Below are 19145 nucleotides of genomic sequence, written 5' to 3'. Positions count from 1 at the left end.
TGGTTTGTTTCCAGAGCGTGTGTTTTCTGCGTTCCTCCCTGTTTTACGGTTCTCGGCAAAGCAGGGCCAGTTCTTTCCTTATTTGGTTTGAGTTTGATAAGCAAGCTTGGGGGTAGTTCAGCCTCTTTAAAGTGGAATCAGTGAGGGGCAGCGAGGGGGGCGGGCAGCCCGGGCAGAAAGCAGAGTCCGGTCCCGGTGGTTCCTCATCCCACCCTGGGCCCTCGCTGCCACCTCCCCCTCGCTGCCACCTCCCCCTCACTGCCACCTCCCCCTCGCTGCCACCTCCCCCTCACTGCCACCTCCCCCTCACTGCCACCTCCCTCTCGCTGCCCACCTCCCCCTCACTGCCACCTCCCTCTCGCTGCCCACCTCCCCCTCACTGCCACCTCCCCCTCGCTGCCCACCTCCCCCTCGCTGCCACCTCCCCCTCACTGCCACCTCCCCCTCGCTGCCCACCTCCCCCTCGCTGCCACCTCCCCCTCGCTGCCCACCTCCCCCTCACTGCCACCTCCCACTCACTGCCACCTCCCCCTCGCTGCCCACCTCCCCCTCACTGCCACCTCCCCCTCACTGCCACCTCCCCCTCGCTGCCCACCTCCCCCTCACTGCCACCTCCCCCTCGCTGCCCACCTCTCCCTCACTGCCACCTCCCCCTCGCTGCCACCTCCCCCTCGCTGCCACCTCCCCCTCACTGCCACCTCCCCCTCACTGCCACCTCCCCCTCGCTGCCCACCTCCCCCTCACTGCCACCTCCCCCTCGCTGCCCACCTCCCCCTCACTGCCACCTCCCCCTCGCTGCCACCTCCCCCTCGCTGCCCACCTCCCCCTCGCTGCCACCTCCCCCTCGCTGCCACCTCCCCCTCGCTGCCCACCTCCCCCTCGCTGCCACCTCCCCCTCGCTGCCACCTCCCCCTCACTGCCACCTCCCCCTCACTGCCACCTCCCCCTCACTGCCACCTCCCCCTCGCTGCCCACCTCCCCCTCACTGCCACCTCCCCCTCGCTGCCCACCTGCCCATCCCTGCCCACATTCCCCATCCCTGCCCACCTGTCCACCTCTGTCCCTCTCACGCGCGGCCCACCCGTCAGCAGATGGCGCCTCTGGGTGAGAGGGCTGGGGGGCGGGGCGGCGGCCACACCAGGGCTGGCTGTGTGTGTTTCCCAGGAACCCGGCCACCCGGGACCAGTGTGACTTCACGCTTCCTCCCCTCGTTCACTAAGCGGCTTCGCTCTGCTCTGCGTTGCTCGGCCCGCCCAGGGGGGTGGGAGCCTGAGGCGGAGACCCGCTGCCCCTGTCCCGGGGACACGGCCATTCCCGTCTTTGTCAGGACGTTTCTGGAAGAGGCCCCCCGGGGAGAGGCCTCTGGGCTGGCCCGTAGCGCCCATCCTGCATCGCTGGCCCAGGGTTTGCGGTCGGGTCACGGCCGTCACTGCCGGCGTTACCGCTGCGCCGCCGCATGGACCGTGAGGCCGGCGGCCCGGGAAGACGTGGCTGCGCTCGGGCCTCGCTGGGCGGGCGCCGTGGGGGCCGTGAGCACTCGGTTTTTATTGGCGTTTCACAGCCTCCGAGCGGACGGGCCGGAGAGCAGGGGCCGGCGCGGGGGAGCAGGCGCTGTGGTCGGCGGGCCCTGCCTGCGGCTCCCTGTGAGCAGGGCGGGGGGATGGCACCCGGGCCTGGCTGGGGACCGCCTCCCGCGAGCTGCGGGGCGAGGTGGCTGTGGATGCGGGGCGAGGGGATGACCCCGGGGTGAAGGTTGAACGCCCGCTCTGCCGGCAGCCGAGCGTCTGTCTAAGAGCGCTCAGTGGCCGGGCTCATTCCCCTCCGTCCGTTGGCCGTCCTCCCTGGAACTTCGGTTAAACAGTAAAAACTACACTTGCAAGCGGCGTGCAGTGCGTGCTTGAGGTTTCTTGTGAGGTGGCGTGGGGAGCCCTGAGCGGAATGGCAGCCCCGGAGTCGAGTGTTGGTCTTTGTGGATCCTGAGGTGGGTCCCCCAGGCCGGTCGCCCCCCCACCCCCGTCGGTCCCCCGGGCCCAGTGGCAGGCCCACCCAGGCCTCTCGCTGTCTGCTGTGGGGTACCTGGAGGTCGGGTGAGGGTGAGGGGGCACGCCAGGGGAGCATTTTCATCGGTCAGCGCAGCGCACCTCCTGGCCAGAGGAAACCCTTCCGTGTCCGGGCGCGTTAATTCTGTGGCCGTGCTCAGGCCGCGTCCATCAGAGTCCCAGGCGCAACCTCAGGGACGCCCTTTCCAGGAAACTGCTGGGATCACAGGACGGATGTGCGCTCGCAGCCCTGACCTGCTGAGTGGACGAGGGACTCTGCCCACTGCACCCCTCACGGCCTCCGGGCCCTTCAGAGCCGGGGTCACCGTGGGGCATTGCTCCTCGGCCTCCTGGCCCTTCAGAGCCGGGGTCACCTTGGGGCATTGCTCCTCGGCCGATCGGGCCCTTCAGAGCCGGGGGTCACCTTGGGGCATTGCTCCTCGGCCGATCGGGCGCTGCCCCGCAGGCGCCATGTAACAGAGGCTCTCTCGCCGTCCCTCGCCTTCTAGAACAGCCCGGCCACATAGAAGGGGCGTCGCCTGGCCACGGGGGCAGCGGGCCGTGGCCGTGGCGTGTGTTTGGATGCCCTGGACGGTGTCCGCCGGTTAGTCCGGTGGCTTCCTCTCGTCCTTCCTGACGAAGGGACGCTCCTCCCGTGCGGGGTCAGGAGGAAGGCGCTCACCCTCGCCCCTCCCCGCGCCCACGTCGTCGTCCTCCTGGATTCTAGATTCCGTGAACCCTCCTTCTCGGGGCACTTCCTCCCAGGCCCGCCGCCCCGCCTTCTCGAAGTCTTGGGAAGCGTGAGGCAAAGGCGGGTCGGGCTGTTGCCTGTGGAAAGGCTCTGAGCTCCCCCCGCCCCAGCACACAGCGGCGACGCTCCGCCCCGGGCCGAGGAGGGGGTGCGTGTGTCTCTGTTGTGAACCGCAGCTCCGGCTCTGGCATGGCCGTGGCCTCACGTGTTGATGCTTCTATCAGTTCCTTCGGTCCAGCCGTGCCCACCGAATGTGGGGACCCGGAGCTGCGGGGCGGCGAGCCGGGTGGACACGGAGGGCGCTCCTTCCTTCGCCCCAGCTCCTGTGCACACGGCGGGCAGTTTCTTGAGCTCCTCGTCTTCAACAGCCGCACTTTTAGCCTCTATCTGCCGATCTCGGTTCCCTGTGGCTGCTTCCTTATGGCCAGACACTGGTCCGCAGCTCACGGCGCCACTCCGTCACGGGACCCTGCGCCCAGCGCTGCCCGCCCCCACGGTGACCGTGAGCGACAGCGACCACAGACCTGGCCGCACCCCCTGCCCTCCCCCAGTCCCCGGCTTGGCTGCCGCCCAGGCCCGGGCCAGGCTCACGGCGTCCAGGGTGTTTATAGCGTGTAGCACGGCCTCGTTGGCATAAATTCATTGCTCAACCCAGACCCGGATCCGATTACCAATGTTTTTTCTTTTTTGCTTATTTGTTATTTCGAAGGCCTGGGCTGGGAATAGTGGGTCTGTGTTGTAACTGGTCTTTGTGCCAGAGGTAAGAGCCGTTGGCAAACTGTTCGCAGGAGGGGACGGCGGGCGGGCGGTGCCCGGTTGCGGTGGCTCACACTCCCCCGGGGCAGCTGGTACCGGAGCCGGTGAGGGTCCGCTCCTCGCTCCTCTCACCTCCGGTGCGTGTGTTCTGCGTCTTCCCCGCCCGGCTCTCCCTCAATAACCGCGGTCCCCTCCTTATCCGCTGCACGTCGTCGGCAACGCTCTCGGCGTGGCTTTCTGTTACCTAGCAACGCGCGGGCGCACGGCTGCCTTCCGGTGGGAATACAAACACCGACGGACGAAACTGAGCTCTGAGGGCAGCGGAGGGCGGGCTGGTGTCCGGCAGCCACGCGTGTCTGTGAAATAGCCACAGCGGGGAGGCAGCCGCGCCGGCGAGCCGTGCGGAGTGCGCCTGCCCGGCAGCCCCGACAGTGCGCAGGGCCCGGTGTGCCGGGCGCGCCCGCCCCCCGCCCGAGCCCCCCTGGAAGGCACCGGGACCGGGACCGGGACCCGCCTGCTGGAGCGCGTGGGCTCAAGCCGGAGGCCCGGGTCGGCCCGTTTTCCGGGTGCTGCTGCGTGCTAGCGCTGCGAGGACGTGGTGGGGGACCGTGTAGGAAGGTGCATCGCTCTGTGTGATTCCTGGGGTGCGCGGCCGGAAAGGAAAGGGGCTACGTCCGTGCTGACCGCGGGCTGGGCGTCCTGCCAGGATAGCCCCTGGCTGCGTGCTCCCACCACCACCATCGCTCACGGGAGGGAGGGTAGGAGATCCGCCAGGGTCACGGAGTCGGCCAAGGGCAGGGCCAGCCTCTGCACGCGGCTGTCTGGGTCCGGAGACCACCTTGAGCTGCTTCTGCCCCTCCAGGCACAGGGGGTCCTGGGGGCGCCGGGCTCCCCGCTTTCAGTGCTGAGCTCCCAGCTGCAGCCCCAGGCCCCGAGCTCCGTGTCCGTGCTCGGCCGTCAGGAGCAGGGCGAGGACTCAGGTGCACGGCGCACGTGTGGTCCGTGCTCGCGGGGGCCTGTCCCGTCCAACGCCGTCCCTTCCCTCCAGGGGAGCCGGCTACGTGACGGGCGTGGTCTCCTGTCCGTCAGCAAGCACCACGGGAAACAGAATATTCCAGGAACACGCTGGCGTCTCTCTAGGGCACGCAGGTCAGTGAAAGATGAAGGATGTAACACCCTGAACGCGGCTGCTGCAGAGGAAGGGATTTTTCCAAAGGCGTGGGGGGCGTCCCTGGGGACCTGGGTCATCGTCCAGTCCTGTTGGGAGCAGCTTCTTGGTCTGAATGGGTTGTTCACCGTCTCCGTGAGCTCGGGGCACGGACGGGGGCATCGGGCTCGCCCCCTGCCCTGAATTGGGCCAGAGCTGGCAGAAAGGACGCCTGCACCGGAGGGAGGAGGGCAGGGAAGTGCAGGCCGTGGCTGTGGGAGGGACCCGCAGCTCACCCCTCCACCCCCACCCCCGCCCCAGGTGCCACCATTATCTGAGCTGCTCCTGTGCTGGGGACAGCAGGTGGGGTTAGGGAGCGGCGGGGGGCGGGGGGAGCCCTGAGGTGGGGCCGGGCAGTGTGGGCTGACCGTTGGCAGGAGAAGGTGAGACTGGGTGCTCGGAGGCTGGTTCACGCCAGAGCCCCCTCGCTGACCGGAGAGGTCACTGCTCCCACCCGCTGGGTCTCTCTCTGTAAAACGAGAGGCTGCCCCGGGCTCGGGCTCTAAAATCCTGACTCGAACTCTTTCCCATCAGCCATTGGGAATGAACCTTATTTCCAATTCATCCAAACAGTTTAAGGTGCAGCTTGGAATCATTAAAGTCACGCTAAGAACGGCTCGAAAAGCCATCAGTAAAACTGTGATGGTCTCCATGACGTTGTGCGTGTGGTGATCTGCTGAACATGGCTAAGCTAAGAAAAGGGAGAGACACGTGCCTCACGCATGCGTCTCCGGGTGCGTGTCCAGGTGTGTCTCCGGATGCATGTCCGGGTGTGTGTCCTGGTGCGTGTCCGGATGTGTGTCCAGGTGCGTGTCTGGGTGCGTGTCGTGGTGCGTGTCTGGGTGTCTCTCCGGGTGCGTGTCCGGGTGCCTCTCCAGGTGTGTGTCTGGGTGCCTCTCCGGGTGCCTCTCCGGGTGCCTCTCCGGGTGCGTGTCTGGGTTCCTCTCCGGGTGTGTGTCCGGGTGTCTCTCCGGGTGTGTGTCCGGGTGCCTCTCCGGGTGCGTGTCTGGGTGTCTCTCCAGGTGCGTGTCTGGGTGTCTCTCCAGGTGCGTGTCTGGGTGTCTCTCCGGGTGCGTGTCTGGGTGTCTCTCCGGGTGCGTGTCCGGGTGCCTCTCCGGGTGCGTGTCTGGGTGTCTCTCCAGGTGCGTGTCTGGGTGTCTCTCCGGGTGCGTGTCTGGGTGTCTCTCCGGGTGTGTGTCCGGGTGTCTCTCCGGGTGCGTGTCTGGGTGTCTCTCCGGGTGCGTGTCCGGGTGCCTCTCCGGGTGCGTGTCTGGGTGTCTCTCCAGGTGCGTGTCTGGGTGTCTCTCCAGGTGCGTGTCTGGGTGTCTCTCCGGGTGCGTGTCTGGGTGTCTCTCCGGGTGCGTGTCTGGGTGTCTCTCCGGGTGTGTGTCCGGGTGTCTCTCCGGGTGCGTGTCTGGGTGCCTCTCCGGGTGCGTGTCTGGGTTCCTCTCCGGGTGTGTGTCCGGGTGCCTCTCCGGGTGCGTGTCTGGGTTCCTCTCTGGGTGTGTGTCCGGGTGCCTCTCCGGGTGCGTGTCTGGGTGTCTCTCCAGGTGCGTGTCTGGGTGTCTCTCCAGGTGCGTGTCTGGGTGTCTCTCCGGGTGCGTGTCTGGGTGTCTCTCCGGGTGCGTGTCTGGGTGTCTCTCCGGGTGCGTGTCCGGGTGTCTCTCCGGGTGCGTGTCTGGGTGTCTCTCCGGGTGTGTGTCTGGGTGCCTCTCCGGCTGCCTCTCCGGGTGCGCACGGCTGCGGCAACCCGCTGTGCGTCCGACAGGTGCCTTTCTCCGACCTCTGGGACCTCCCTTCCCTGAGGGTCGCCGTCTGACACCAAGAAGGGGACCCGGAGTCATGTGTCCACGTCATTTATCTCCCGTGCTCACTGAACATTTTCACGCGTGTGACGTGTAGCTGGCCTCCGGTCCTCAGAGGTCACTGCGCCGAGGAGCCTTCGCCCGGGGGCGGGGTGGGGCGGGGACAGCCTGCCCGCAGGAGCAGCTGCGTCGTGTTTTACGCACGTTTCACGGTCTCCGAAGCCCGCTCACAGCGCACCGTGTGTCCGTGGGGGATGGGAGGACGCCCCTCGGGGGGAGGGGGACGTGTCTGTCTGAGCTCAGCGTTTCCTCTGTCTGACTGCACCCGAGCCTGCTGGTGCAGGGGCAGCGGGGTGCCAGGCCTGCCCGAGTCTGAGGGCGCCCCCTCAGGAGGCCTCAGGAGGGGGGGTCAGAGTACATGCTCCTCTCGGAGACGCCTTCTCATCCATCATCCGAGGAACTCGGGGCTGATTGAGGGGGGCAGCTCCTTCCGCATCTCCCAGGGCCTGTGTGTGCACGGGGCACCCGGAGGTGTCGGCCACTCAGCGAGCCGCGGCTCTCAGACCATCTCCAGGGGTGCTGGGCTGTGGGTGCTCGGGACGGAGGTGCTGGGCGGGGGGTACTGGGGACAGAGGTGCTGGGCCGGGGGGTACTGGGGACAGAGGTGCTGGGCCGGGGGTGCCGGGGACGGAGGTGCTGGGCTGGAGGTGCCGGGGACGGAGGTGCTGGGCGGGGGGGGGGCCGGGGACGGAGGTGCTGGGCCGGGGGTGCCGGGGACGGAGGTGCTGGGACGGAGGTGCTGGGCGGGGGGGGGCCGGAGACGGAGGTGCTGGGCCGGGGGTGCCGGGGACGGAGGTGCTGGGCCGGGGGTGCCGGGGACGGAGGTGCTGGGACGGAGGTGCTGGGCGGGGGGGGGGCCGGGGACGGAGGTGCTGGGCTGGGGGTGCCGGGGAGGGAGGTGCTGGGCCGGGGGGGCCGGGGATGGAGGTGCTGGGCCGGGGGTGCCGGGGACGGAGGTGCTGGGCCGGGGGTGCCGGGGACGGAGGTGCTGGGCCGGGGGTGCCGGGGACGGAGGTGCTGGGCTGGGGGTGCCGGGGACAGAGGTGCTGGGCCGGGGGGTGCTGGGGACGGAGATGCAGGGCCGGGGGTGCCGTGGACGGAGGTGCTGGGCCGGGGGGTGCTGGGGACGGAGGTGCTGGGCCGGGGGTGCCGGGGACGGAGGTGCTGGGCCGGGGGTGCCGGGGACAGAGGTGCTGGGCCGGGGGGGCCGGGGACGGAGGTGCTGGGCGGGGGGTGCCGGGCCGGGGATCTGCTCGGCTCCCAGGTCGGCAGAGGTGGGAACATGCTGTCCTTCGAGGCATTGGGTGGTCACACTGAGGGCCCAGCCCTTTCCGGGCGGGGTGGGGGCAGGGTCTGTCTGTCCGCTCACTGCACGCGGGCCTGCAGCTGGAACAGGGAAGTCCCCACCCCCCCTGAGCGCCCCGTCTGGCTACCTGCCTCGGCCCCTCCCCAGGAGCCCCGGGCTGCCCCACACCCGAGGGGCAAGCCTGACCCCCCGGCGCCCCTGGAAATGGCTCTTCCTCCTCCGTCCGTCCGTCTGTCGGTCCCTCCTGCACGGGCGTTGCCTACGCGGACAGTTGGGGAGCCTTCAAGAACAGGACGGGGGTGGGGGCACCTGTAACATTTCAACAGTGAAGACAGAGTCAGTGAAGGGACGCTTCCTCCGTCACCATGGCCACCGCCACCAGGCAGCCAACATCCGGGGCCACCGGCGCCCGAGCAGAGCCGTGGCCTCTCGGAGACGCGGCAGTCTTCCGGGCCGGACCTTGCCGAGCACGCGGGCCGGGGCGGGAGAGGCTCACCTCCCCGAGCGCCCGGGGGCAGGTCGCATTCGTGAGGCGCCCGTGACAGCGGAGAAGGCCCTGCCGGGGACTCACACCGATGGCGACCAGATGGGGACTCTTCTCCGTCACAAAGCGGCCGGCCGGGGGGAAGGGGGGATCAGAGTCCCCCGCAGCCCGCATGGTGCCGCCCGCAGGTCGGGGGCCGGGGGACGGGATGGCCGGCTGTCACTCAGGTGCTCCTGCTAGGAAGCTGTGCCCTGCCCGAGCGTCCGGCGCTGATACGGCCACAGAACCAAACCAGACGGCACAGGACGAGAAGGGGAGTGAGGAGTGCAGCGGGGGGTGGTAGTTTTCAAACTGCAGGTGCCTGGGAACCCCGCCCTCGCTTCCCACTGTTCATCATTTATTTATTTATTATTATTTATTATTATTACTAGAGGCCTGGTGCACGACATTCATGCGTGGGGGGAGGGTCCGCTCAGCCCAGCCTGCACCCTCTCCAATTCGGGACCCCTCAGGGGATGCCCAGCAGTCGGCATCCCTCTCACAATCCTGGACCACTAGCTCATATATTATTATTATTTCAAACATATTGTTATTGATTTCAGAGAGGAAGGGAGAAGGAGAGAGAGGTAGGAACATCAATGATGAGAGAGAATCACTGATCGGCTGCCTCCTGCAGGATCAAGCCTGCAATCTGGGCATGTGCCCTGACTGGGAATCGAATCCCGAATCATGACCTCCTGATCCATAGGTGGATGCCCAACCACTGAGCCACGCCAGCTGGGCCGCTGATCATGATTTAGACACACTAATCAGTCCCCCCTGAGTGAAACCACCTACAGAAATTAGTCCGTGTTCGTTTCTACTGGTCTCCTGTAATGAACGGGAAACATGAGATGCTTCTCTTGTGGACATAGGTCTTCACGGGTGTACCTGCCTCGCTGGTTTCCATGCGGGGAGATGGTGGGATGTTGGGGGGACGGAGTATGGGAGGCATGAAGGCAGGGGTCACCGTGTGAGGGTGAGTGAGGCAGGCAGGGGTCACCGTGTGAGGCAGGCAGGGGTCACCGTGTGAGGGTGAGTGAGGCAGGCAGGGGTCACCGTGTGGGGGTGAGTGAGGCAGGTAGGGGTCACCGTGTGGGGGTGAGTGAGGCAGGTAGGGGTCACCGTGTGAGGGTGAGTGAGGCAGGCAGGGGTCACCGTGTGAGGGTGAGTGAGGCAGGCAGGGGTCACCGTGTGAGGCAGGCAGGGGTCACCGTGTGAGGGTGAGTGAGGCAGGCAGGGGTCACCGTGTGGGGGTGAGTGAGGCAGGTAGGGGTCACCGTGTGGGGGTGAGTGAGGCAGGTAGGGGTCACCGTGTGGGGGTGAGTGAGGCAGGCAGGGGTCACCGTGTGGGGGTGAGTGAGGCAGGCAGGGGTCACCGTGTGAGGGTGAGTGAGGCAGGCAGGGGTCACCGTGTGAGGCAGGCAGGGGTCACCGTGTGAGGGTGAGTGAGGCAGGCAGGGGTCACCGTGTGAGGGTGAGTGAGGCAGGCAGGGGTCACCGTGTGGGGGTGAGTGAGGCAGGTAGGGGTCACCGTGTGAGGGTGAGTGAGGCAGGCAGGGGTCACCGTGTGAGGGTGAGTGAGGCAGGTAGGGGTCACCGTGTGGGGGTGAGTGAGGCAGGCAGGGGTCACCGTGTGGGGGTGAGTGAGGCAGGTAGGGGTCACCGTGTGGGGGTGAGGCAGGTAGGGGTCACCGTGTGAGGGTGAGTGAGGCAGGTAGGGGTCACCGTGTGGGGGTGAGTGAGGCAGGCAGGGGTCACCGTGTGGGGGTGAGTGACGCAGGCAGGGGTCACCGTGTGAGGGTGAGTGAGGCAGGTAGGGGTCACCGTGTGGGGGTGAGTGACGCAGGCAGGGGTCACCGTGTGAGGCAGGCAGGGGTCACCGTGTGGGGGTGAGTGAGGCAGGCAGGGGTCACCGTGTGAGGCAGGCAGGGGTCACCGTGTGAGGGTGAGTGAGGCAGGCAGGGGTCACCGTGTGGGGGTGAGTGAGGCAGGTAGGGGTCACCGTGTGGGGGTGAGTGAGGCAGGCAGGGGTCACCGTGTGAGGGTGAGTGAGGCAGGCAGGGGTCACCGTGTGAGGCAGGCTGGGGTCACCGTGTGAGGGTGAGTGAGGCAGTCAGGGGTCACCGTGTGGGGGTGAGTGAGGCAGGTTGGGGTCACCGTGTGGGGGTGTGTGAGGCAGGCAGGGGTCACCGTGTGGGGGTGAGTGAGGCAGGCAGGGGTCACCGTGTGAGGCAGGCAGGGGTCACCGTGTGAGGGTGAGTGAGGCAGGCAGGGGTCACCGTGTGGGGGTGAGTGAGGCAGGCAGGGGTCACCGTGTGGGGGTGAGTGAGGCAGGTAGGGGTCACCGTGTGGGGGTGAGTGAGGCAGGCAGGGGTCACCGTGTGGGGGTGAGTGAGGCAGGCAGGGGTCACCGTGTGAGGCAGGCAGGGGTCACCGTGTGAGGGTGAGTGAGGCAGGCAGGGGTCACCGTGTGGGGGTGAGTGAGGCAGGCAGGGGTCACCGTGTGGGGGTGAGTGAGGCAGGCAGGGGTCACCGTGTGAGGCTGAGCGGCCCTGCTGGGGCTGCGCTTTCCGCTCCGGGCGCGGTGCGGGCGCTGTCCATCCCCCGGGGACAGGGACGTAGGAACCTGCAGGCAGAGGCTCCCGTGTCGTTGGTGAGCCCGTCCCCTGTCTGTCGATCACTTGGGTGCGAGCTGAATAGACACTAAACTCACATTTCTGGAGCCACATGGTCAAAACAGCACTTGATATTCAGTGTGAAATTCTTAAATGCAGCCCAGCTGGCAGATGGCGGGGGAGGGGACTGTGGGGGGGCAGGGGCTCCCCGCTCCCAGCGCTCAGCTTGTCCGGAGCAGGAGGGTCTCTGAACCCCGGACGCAGCGGGACGGGGTTTCCTTCGCCTGAACGCCAGGAGTCTGAATTACGAGGTTTCCTGAAAGGATAAGACCTCCCATTCCAGGCCTCGCTGGTGAGGAATTTGCTCATTTAGGGAACTCTTCAATCCCGGTTAATAAATTACGTCTCAGTGCTTTCAAGGAAGCCCTTGGCTTGGTACCTAGTTTAAGAGGGGGGCGGGGGGCGGTGCTGGGAGAGAGGGGGTGGCCCCAGCAAGTTTGGTTCCGTGGATACGGTGTCGGCCTGCGGACCGAAGGGTCCCGGGTTCGATGCCGGTCAAGGGCACGTACCTCGGTTGCAGGCTCCTCCCCAGCCCGGGCCCTGGTCGGGGCGCGTGCGGGAGGCAGCCAGTCGGTGTGTTTCTCTCACATCCATGTTCCTCTCCGTCTTCCCCTCTCCCGCCCCCTCTCCCTGAAGTCAGTGGGAACGCCCTCGCTGAGGACGAGTGAAGAAGTGGGTCGGTTGCGCGTGTTTACCCGGAGCGGGAGCTGGAGTCCAGCGGGCGGAGCTTGCTTGGCGCCGTGTCCCCAGCCACCCCCTCTCCTTCCTGCGGGGACGGGCGCCGGCCACAGGCTCTGGTCCCCTCCCCCGCCGCGTGCGGTGGAGACCAGGCAGCAGGCAGTTCGCTTACTACACGGCGAATGCCGTTGCCACGCGGCTTTTTATGTTACCCCCCCAGTTGGCATTTACCTCCTGGTGACGTGTGGTTAGCACGGCCGTCGTGGTCCGGCACCGGCGTTATATGGTTTTATTTTCAAATGCTGGGATGAAATTGCCGTCTGACGGCCCTGGCTGGTTGGGCTCAGTGGATAGAGCGTGGCCCGCAGACTGAAGGTCCTGGGTTCGATTCCCTCGGCTGCGGGCGCAATCCCCGGCCCTGGTTGGGGTGTGCGGTTGTCGATGTCTCTCTGTCTCTCCCCGCCGTCCACTCTCTAGAAACTCACGGAAAAGACGCTCGGGGGGGACTAGCGAAACCCTTCGCCATCTTCCTCACCACGGAAGCACCACGGGCGAGGTGGGAAGGCACAGGAACGGCCTGACGGCGAGACCGGGCTGGGTGGAGCGCCGCGTTTGCCCCCAGGAGAGCGGCGCGGGGGAGGCGTCGGGCGGCCAGGCCGCAGCCGCTGGGCGGGCGTTGGTGGTGCGGAGACTCGCGTAACGGAAAGAGCGAACGAGAAGGCGTGACCGAAACCCCGAGTTGCCATCGACAGGAGCTTCTTAGGAAAACTAGCCGTGAGCCCGTGTGGTGACGGCGTCCCCGTGGGAGCTGCCGCCAGCGGCCTCGGAGCTCGCACAGGCGTCGGTGAGACGGCGCGGCGCTGAGGCGGGTGTCGTGTCCGCGCGGTTACAGCGCAGTCCCTGGCCCGAAGCAGCCCTAGGCTCAGGCCGCCACAGGGACCCGGCCCGCCAGGCGGCGGGGGACCAAGCTGCGACCCGTTGCCGTTCCTCAGGCCGACACAGTGCGGGCGGGTGATGCCTCCCCCGGCACTTGGGACCTCCCCCTGCCCGCCCGCCCAGCGGGGAGTGTGCACATTAATGAGAATTCCGTTTGGAAACGACTCTGAGAACCAGTTTCATGGCGAGTGCATCTAGTTGAGCGAGCCAGTGAGCCCGCCTCGCCGGGCAGCCGACCGCTTTATGCTGCCGGCCGCGCCTCTCCGACGGGCGGTGGTCGTCTCCGGTGTGCGGGGCGTTCGCGCCTTTGTTCCCTCTCCGTTGGTCCGTGCCCGACGGCATCCCACTCGAGCAGGGAGCACGCTCTCCACGTCCCGCCCCCCCGCCCCCCCTCCCCCCCCCCCGCAGGAAGAGTGCTGCCCGGATAGGCTTCCTCCTCGTCACAGGTCACAGGTCACAGCGCTGGATTTCTTGAAATAAAGTCAAGCCGTCACTGACTGCCGTCCCCAACGTGGGAGACGCAGAATCCAGTACGACCCGTCAGAGCGGTCAGGGCCCCCCAATGCTGCTCTTTGGGGAGAGTGGAGTAGAAATGATTACAGACAAGAAGGGGAGAGGAGGGAAGGAGGGGTGTGGGGGGCCGGCCGGCTCTGGGGGGACCCTGTCCCGGGTGGCAGTGGGACGTCTCTCCCGCGCCGGCACCTGCGCGGAGGCGGGTAGGTGCTCTCCGCACGGCAGTGCTCCAGCCCCAGAGGAGGGCGGACTGGGTGAGAGCTGCGCCGAGGGAGGGGGCGGGGGGACCGGCCGGCACGGAGCTGCCACTCCCTGGTCCCTGCTGCTCCGTGAAGAGAACCGGCCGGTGTCGCTCTGGGGGGTGCCCTGGGTCCGAGCTCGTCTCGTTTATCTGTCGGTGACACACTCAGCACCTTTCAAGGGTTTCAGCCCCCCCAGAGCCGTGGGCGAGGAGGGCCGCAGCCCTCCCAGGCCAGCTCGCTTTGAAGCGGCCGCCAGGAATGCGCTGGGGAGTCTTAATGCCCCGGCACTCGGCCTCCGGCCCGGCCTGGAGCCGCCGCCGCCTGTGCGCTCCCACCAACCGGGAAGGTCACCCGGCTGAGCTGTCCCTGAGCGTGGGCCCTGCTGGAGGCCCCTCGCAAACCCGCACTCGAGGCGTGCGCGCCCCGTGGGGTGCGGTGGGAGGTAGACAGCCGCTCCCCGGAAGGAAAGGTCCCAGCTGTGCACTTGCAGATGTCCGTGGCGACACGCCCTCGCGGCCACGTTCAGGGCTGTCGGTGGGACTTCCCTGGGCCGGCGCCGGGGGAGAGGGCGGCAGTGAGAGCTCCACTGCGAATGCCTCCCCGGGGACACCCTGACACCCTGGTACCGATCTGCACCCGGGTCCTGAGCGGGTGTAGACGAGCACACCCCTCCCCCGGCACAGTCAGCGGCACCCTCCACGCACACGGGGGCTCCCGGGGCCCGGCACCCTCTTCCCCAGCCCTGGCAGCTGTGTCACCCAGACCCGCCCCCACCACGGAGTTCAGCCGTGTGACCCTGCCTCCCAGACACCCACTCACTCCTCCTCACTCCCCTGTCCCTAAAGCCCCCCACTCCTCCTAACCTGCCCCTAAGCCCCCCTCACTCCTCCTAACCTGCCCCTAAGCCCCCCCTCACTCCCCCTCACCTGCCCCTAAGCCCCCGCGCCCCGTGCTGTAAGGACAGCGGTAGGAGCCCTGGCACCAGCAGTGCCCGGAGCAGGCAGAGGCGGGTCCCGGGTCCCAGCACGGCTGTCAGCTTGGCCCAGGCCCTCCCCTTGGACGGGAGCTTCGTTTCCGGTTCAGCAGGAGCGGCTCCTGAGACGCAGCCGCTGGCTCTGGATCTGCAAGCGTGCCCACGGCGGCTGGTCCTCCGTGGCCCCGAGACCAGGCTGGCGGGAAGCTAAAACCTCGCCGTGTGTGCGCTCGTGTGCGTGTGCATGTGCGTGCACGTGCGTGTGTGCATGCATGTGTGTGCACGTGTGTGTGCGCATGTGAGTGTGTGTGTGTCTGGCCAGAATTACAGAATGTCACCTCTGTGTGATCATGTAAACCTAACGTTGTTTCACATGAGCTGTGAACAGCTCCCAGGCTGTGTGCGTGTTCAGTGAGCCCTTTGGAGGACGTCGGTCGGGAACACACGGCGTGTTACCCTTTCCTCTGAGTCGCCGTGGAGTCCTCGCCACCAGGCCTCTTGCCACCTGCTAACGCTCGCACGCTGTCCTTCAGGGTGAGGTTAGGCGTGTGGCAAGACTGGGGCTCTTCCCAGCCAGATCATGGGTGTCCCCAGCCCCGCTGGTGGAGGCGCTGTGGGTCAGGGACCGGGTGCGTCACAAGCCCGGGCTCCCCAGCTCTGGATCGAGGGGTGCCGTTTGAAGCCCGCCTCCTGGGCGAAGCCAGCACCTCTGACTGTAGACTCCCTGGAGCTGTGGCCTTGAGACCTCCCCGCCCGCCCCTCCTGCCAGCTCCTCCCCCCGCCGGCCGCATCGGCTGGGACGGGCAGGTCGTCGGCCGGCGGTCCCTGGCGCTGGCGTCCCACGGCCGTGTCCGACTGGAAAGAGCGGAGCTTACGCTCTCCGCGAGGGCGAGTCCTGCTGTGATTCGTGAAAAACCTCCGGCCAGCACGTTCCTGAGGCCGTGCCCCTTCCTGCTGTGGGCGAGATTTCCTTAACTCGGAACCGCTCTCCGGAGGCCCCTCACTCCCAGGCTGCCTCTCTCAGTGACGGTGACAGTTAGGAATCCGCAGGCGCCGTGCAGGGCGTTGGGACACACTCACGCTGTGCACGCTCATTCGTGTTCCTAGCGGGCGTGCACCGTGGCGTGGCTTCTGCCTCCTTCTCACGTACGAACGTGCACATCTCCGCGCCGCGAACGGCGTCTCTGCTGCCGACACTGGCCTGGTGCTCGCCGTGATAAAGGCCAAAGGAAGCCAGTTTGGGGATGACACTCTCTGTGGTTCTGGGTCAAGACCCACAGCTGTGGGTGGGATTCTAGAAAGTTCCGGGCTGAGGGGAGCCCTTGGCATTTCCCATGATGCCTGGGATTGAAGGAAATTTTTTGGCCAAGAAAGAGTTGAACAGCCTCTGCTGAGGTTGTCCCGAGTGTATGTTACAATATGGAAGCCTCGCTGGGCTGTCCATGCAGAGTGTTTGCGTGAGGGTGTCGGGGGTCATGACCTTGGCACTGCGTCATGCCCTTGGAGAGAAGGCCTTCGGTCCTAGCAGTCATGACGATTTGAAATGCATTGAAGCCAGGAGTTGGTGATCCTGGACGCTGCTCGCCGGTATCCCAGCCGGCACCCTAAGCAAGACTCTGACGGGTCAGTGATCTAACGGGTCAGCATTTACGAGAGCCGTTCCCCCCACATCCAGTTCCAGGTCTGGATTGTTCCCTGTGGCACCCAGGCCAGGAGGGGGCGCTGGGAGCCCTCACGCATGCAGGTGTATTTGCCCACGTCTGTCCACACCTGCACGCCCTCAGCTCCCACCCTCTGTCCTGAAGCCGCTTCCCCCTCTCAGAAACACAAACCAGATACGGAGGGAGCGAGAGAACAGAGTAAATTGTGTTTCCGTTCTGTGTGTGTTTGAGCCAATACCTGTGCCGAGTAGAGGACCGAGTGCAGACAGTAGGCTGTCGCCAGTTCAGGAGGCGACGGGCCGACAGGTGAGGTGCGCCCTGCGGGCATTCTGCAGGGACGGGGTCCTTCCTGGCATCTGCGGGTACTCTGCCCCGTGCCGTCGAGCCTGCAGTTCTCTCCTCAGCTTCGCCAGACCCCCGGTCAGAGTACGGAAGGCGTGGCAAGCAGGCCATTCGCCCTAAAGAAACAGCCACGCCGGCGTGGCTCAGTGGTTGAGCGTCGACCTATGAACCAGGAGGTCAGGGTTCGACTCCAGGTCAGGGCACAGGCCCGGGTTGCGGACTCGATCCCCAGTGGGAGGTGTGCAGGAGGCAGCCGGTCCATGATTCTCTTTCATCATGGATGTTCCTCTCTCTCTCCCTTCCTCTCTGAATCAATAAAAATATATTTTAAAAAAGAAAAAGAAAGAAACATTCCTGGCCACCCCACACCACCACCCCCCGCGCCCCCTGCATTCTAACCACGGCCGTGATGGGATTCTAGAAAGCTCTGGGCACCACAGTTTGGGCGAGGTCTCCTTGAAACCCCCTCGGTGCTCCGGAGCTCTTAGCCCGTCGGTGTGAGAACGGTCCCGGCGACATTAACAACGTGCCCTCTTCTCTGTCCCCCTCAAGGTCAAAAAGTACTTCGAACTGGAGCCGCTGGCACGCGGACAGCGCTGGATCCTGCAGCCGTGCTCGCTGGGCGACGTGGCGGCGCTGAAGGACAGCTTCTCCCGGCTCATCCAGCTGCTGGAGGAGAAGGACCAGGAGGCCGCCAGGATGTGAGCCGGCCGGGACCGGGACCGGGTCCGGGCCTCGCGCCTCGCGCCAGTTCCCACGCGTGTCGTGTGGCGTAAGGCGCCCTCGTCGCAGCTCGGCGTCTGTTCTCCCGTTATCTCAGACTCATCTCTCTGCCCCGGGGACATCCCGCACGTCCGTCGACCATCGTCGGCATGAACGACACGTACACACTACTGAGAGACGCGGTTCTCTGTTCACCACTAGTCGTCTCCGCCGCGTCTCTCCTGCCCCCCGCGCCCCGGGAGCGCGGGGCTGGCGGGCACCGTCCCCGGAAGGTGCCGGGAGACGCAGAGCCCTCTCTCCGTTCCCGTGTGGGGCGCAGCGTTCTGTGACGGGGCCCCCCCGAATACGTGTCTCCTTTCCAACATCTCTCGGGGGGTTGTTGTATGCTATGATCTGTTATTTTGTTTTTTAGCTTTTTGTATACTTGTAGATTATGGGAGGAAAGTGAGCACCAGAAACTTCCGTTAACCCGCATCCGAATGGACGGTCCCGCACGGGAGAGCGAGTTGGAGGATGCAGGGACAAGATGCACCGTTTCCGTCCCTGCGTCTGACGGCCCCGCTCCCCGGCCCGAGACGCATTCGAGGACCCCGAGGCACGGCGCTCGCCCGCGAGTCCGGCGGCAGCGCGTTCTCCGCGGTTTTAGTGGGAAGATGGTCCTGCACAAGCCACGCTGCCACTTGCTATCAGTGTCTTTTTCTAAAAAATCTCGTTTCTGATTAAAATAGAAAAAAATAATTTTTAAGGTAATAGGTAACATTTTTAACAGCCACACACCAGAGGCTCGTCTGTGCCGACAATGGGGTGAGCGGCGTGGGTTTGACTGACGCGAGTCACGTGTCCGTCGGTCGTCACGTGCTCACGCAGTCTAGCGGGGCCTGCGGTGTCTCCGTTCCGTGCACAGGCGTGTCCGTGTTTCCAGTGTGCACCTCGATGTTCGGGGGTTTCCGTGCGCCTTCCCAGCACGCGGGGCCGTGGCGAGGACACGACGCCAGTGCCCGGTCCCGTCTTGGCCCCGAACGCTTTGTTTCGTTTCCCTTCGATGGTCACGTGGCCTAGAGATGAGCGTAGTTTCCTGCCGCGTGGCACCTTTGACCTTTTCTAAATCGGGAGCAATCAGGGCGGGTGAGGTTTATAGCTGACATTCTCTTCGGCACATTTTGTAGGTTTTTTACCACTTGCGATTCTGAGTGGCCCAATGACCGAAACTGCCCCTCCCCTGGGCAGTGGAAGCGTGTCCGGGGTTTGCAGGGCCTCGGCCGAGTCCCACGCACTGCAGCCCGCCCGGTCCCAGCCGCGCTGCCTCGGCGACGCGGCGCCTCGTCACGCCCTGGAAGGCGCGGCGTGTCACCGCAGCCTTTGTGGCTTCATCTTGGGGGCGGGTTTCAATGAAATCATCACCTCTGAGACATCAGACCTCTCTTCAGGCTTTTCTCTTTTTTTTGAATCGCGTGGATCCAGAAGATTCGTGCTGACGTTTGTCTGCGGCATCGTGGGTCTCCGGGCACGGTAGCCGCGAGCAGCACAACGCCGCTTCACCCCGATGGCCGTCCCCGGTCCCCGCGGATTCCGTCCTGTGTGCTCACCCTCCGTGGCAGATAGAGGAGGATCCGACGCCTCCTCCGCAAGTTCAATACATGCAGGGCGGCGTCTGGAGGCGCGGCTGACTGCCCGCAGCCATCTGCTCGATGACTTCCCGTGCGTGCGTGCGTGCGTGTGTGTGTGTGTGCGTGTGTGTGTGTGTGTGTGTGTGCGTGTGTGTGTGCACGGCGCGCCTCCGCAGCCGCCGCTGTCTGCCCGCCGCCCGCCGGCGGGAGAGCACGATCCATCAGCGCCGCAGCAGCTGCTCTGACAAGCTCCTGTCTGACGCCTAATGCCTCACAACTGTCAGGAGGCCCTGCGTCTGGCAGCTTCCTGTCCCCGTCACCCTGGAATGTGCCGCGTTTCGGAAA

The 19145-nt window shown here is 66.0% G+C and overlaps 1 protein-coding gene across 4 annotated transcripts in view; it reads left to right on the top strand.

Annotated features, from left to right (window-relative positions):
* Positions 1–17931, top strand: part of ARL15 (ADP ribosylation factor like GTPase 15) — a 185610-nt gene extending 167679 nt beyond the window's left edge. For 3 of the 4 annotated variants that reach the window (XM_054715348.1, XM_054715347.1, XM_054715346.1), the window contains 2 exons: positions 17023–17171; positions 17291–17931. In XM_054715348.1, coding sequence (XP_054571323.1) covers positions 17023–17171; positions 17291–17522 — 381 coding nt within the window. In that variant the 3' untranslated portion in view covers positions 17523–17931. Of the gene's footprint in view, positions 1–17022 lie in introns of all 4 variants that reach the window. The other variant, XM_054715350.1, reaches the window with a different exon arrangement.
* Positions 17932–19145: the final 1214 nt, after the last annotated feature.

The sequence above is a fragment of the Eptesicus fuscus genome, chromosome 4, assembly GCF_027574615.1.
Source record: "Eptesicus fuscus isolate TK198812 chromosome 4, DD_ASM_mEF_20220401, whole genome shotgun sequence".
Taxonomy (NCBI): Eukaryota; Metazoa; Chordata; class Mammalia; order Chiroptera; family Vespertilionidae; genus Eptesicus; species Eptesicus fuscus.
The sequence above is the reverse complement of the archived record's forward strand: the minus strand, read 5'-3'. Positions and strand labels throughout refer to the sequence as shown.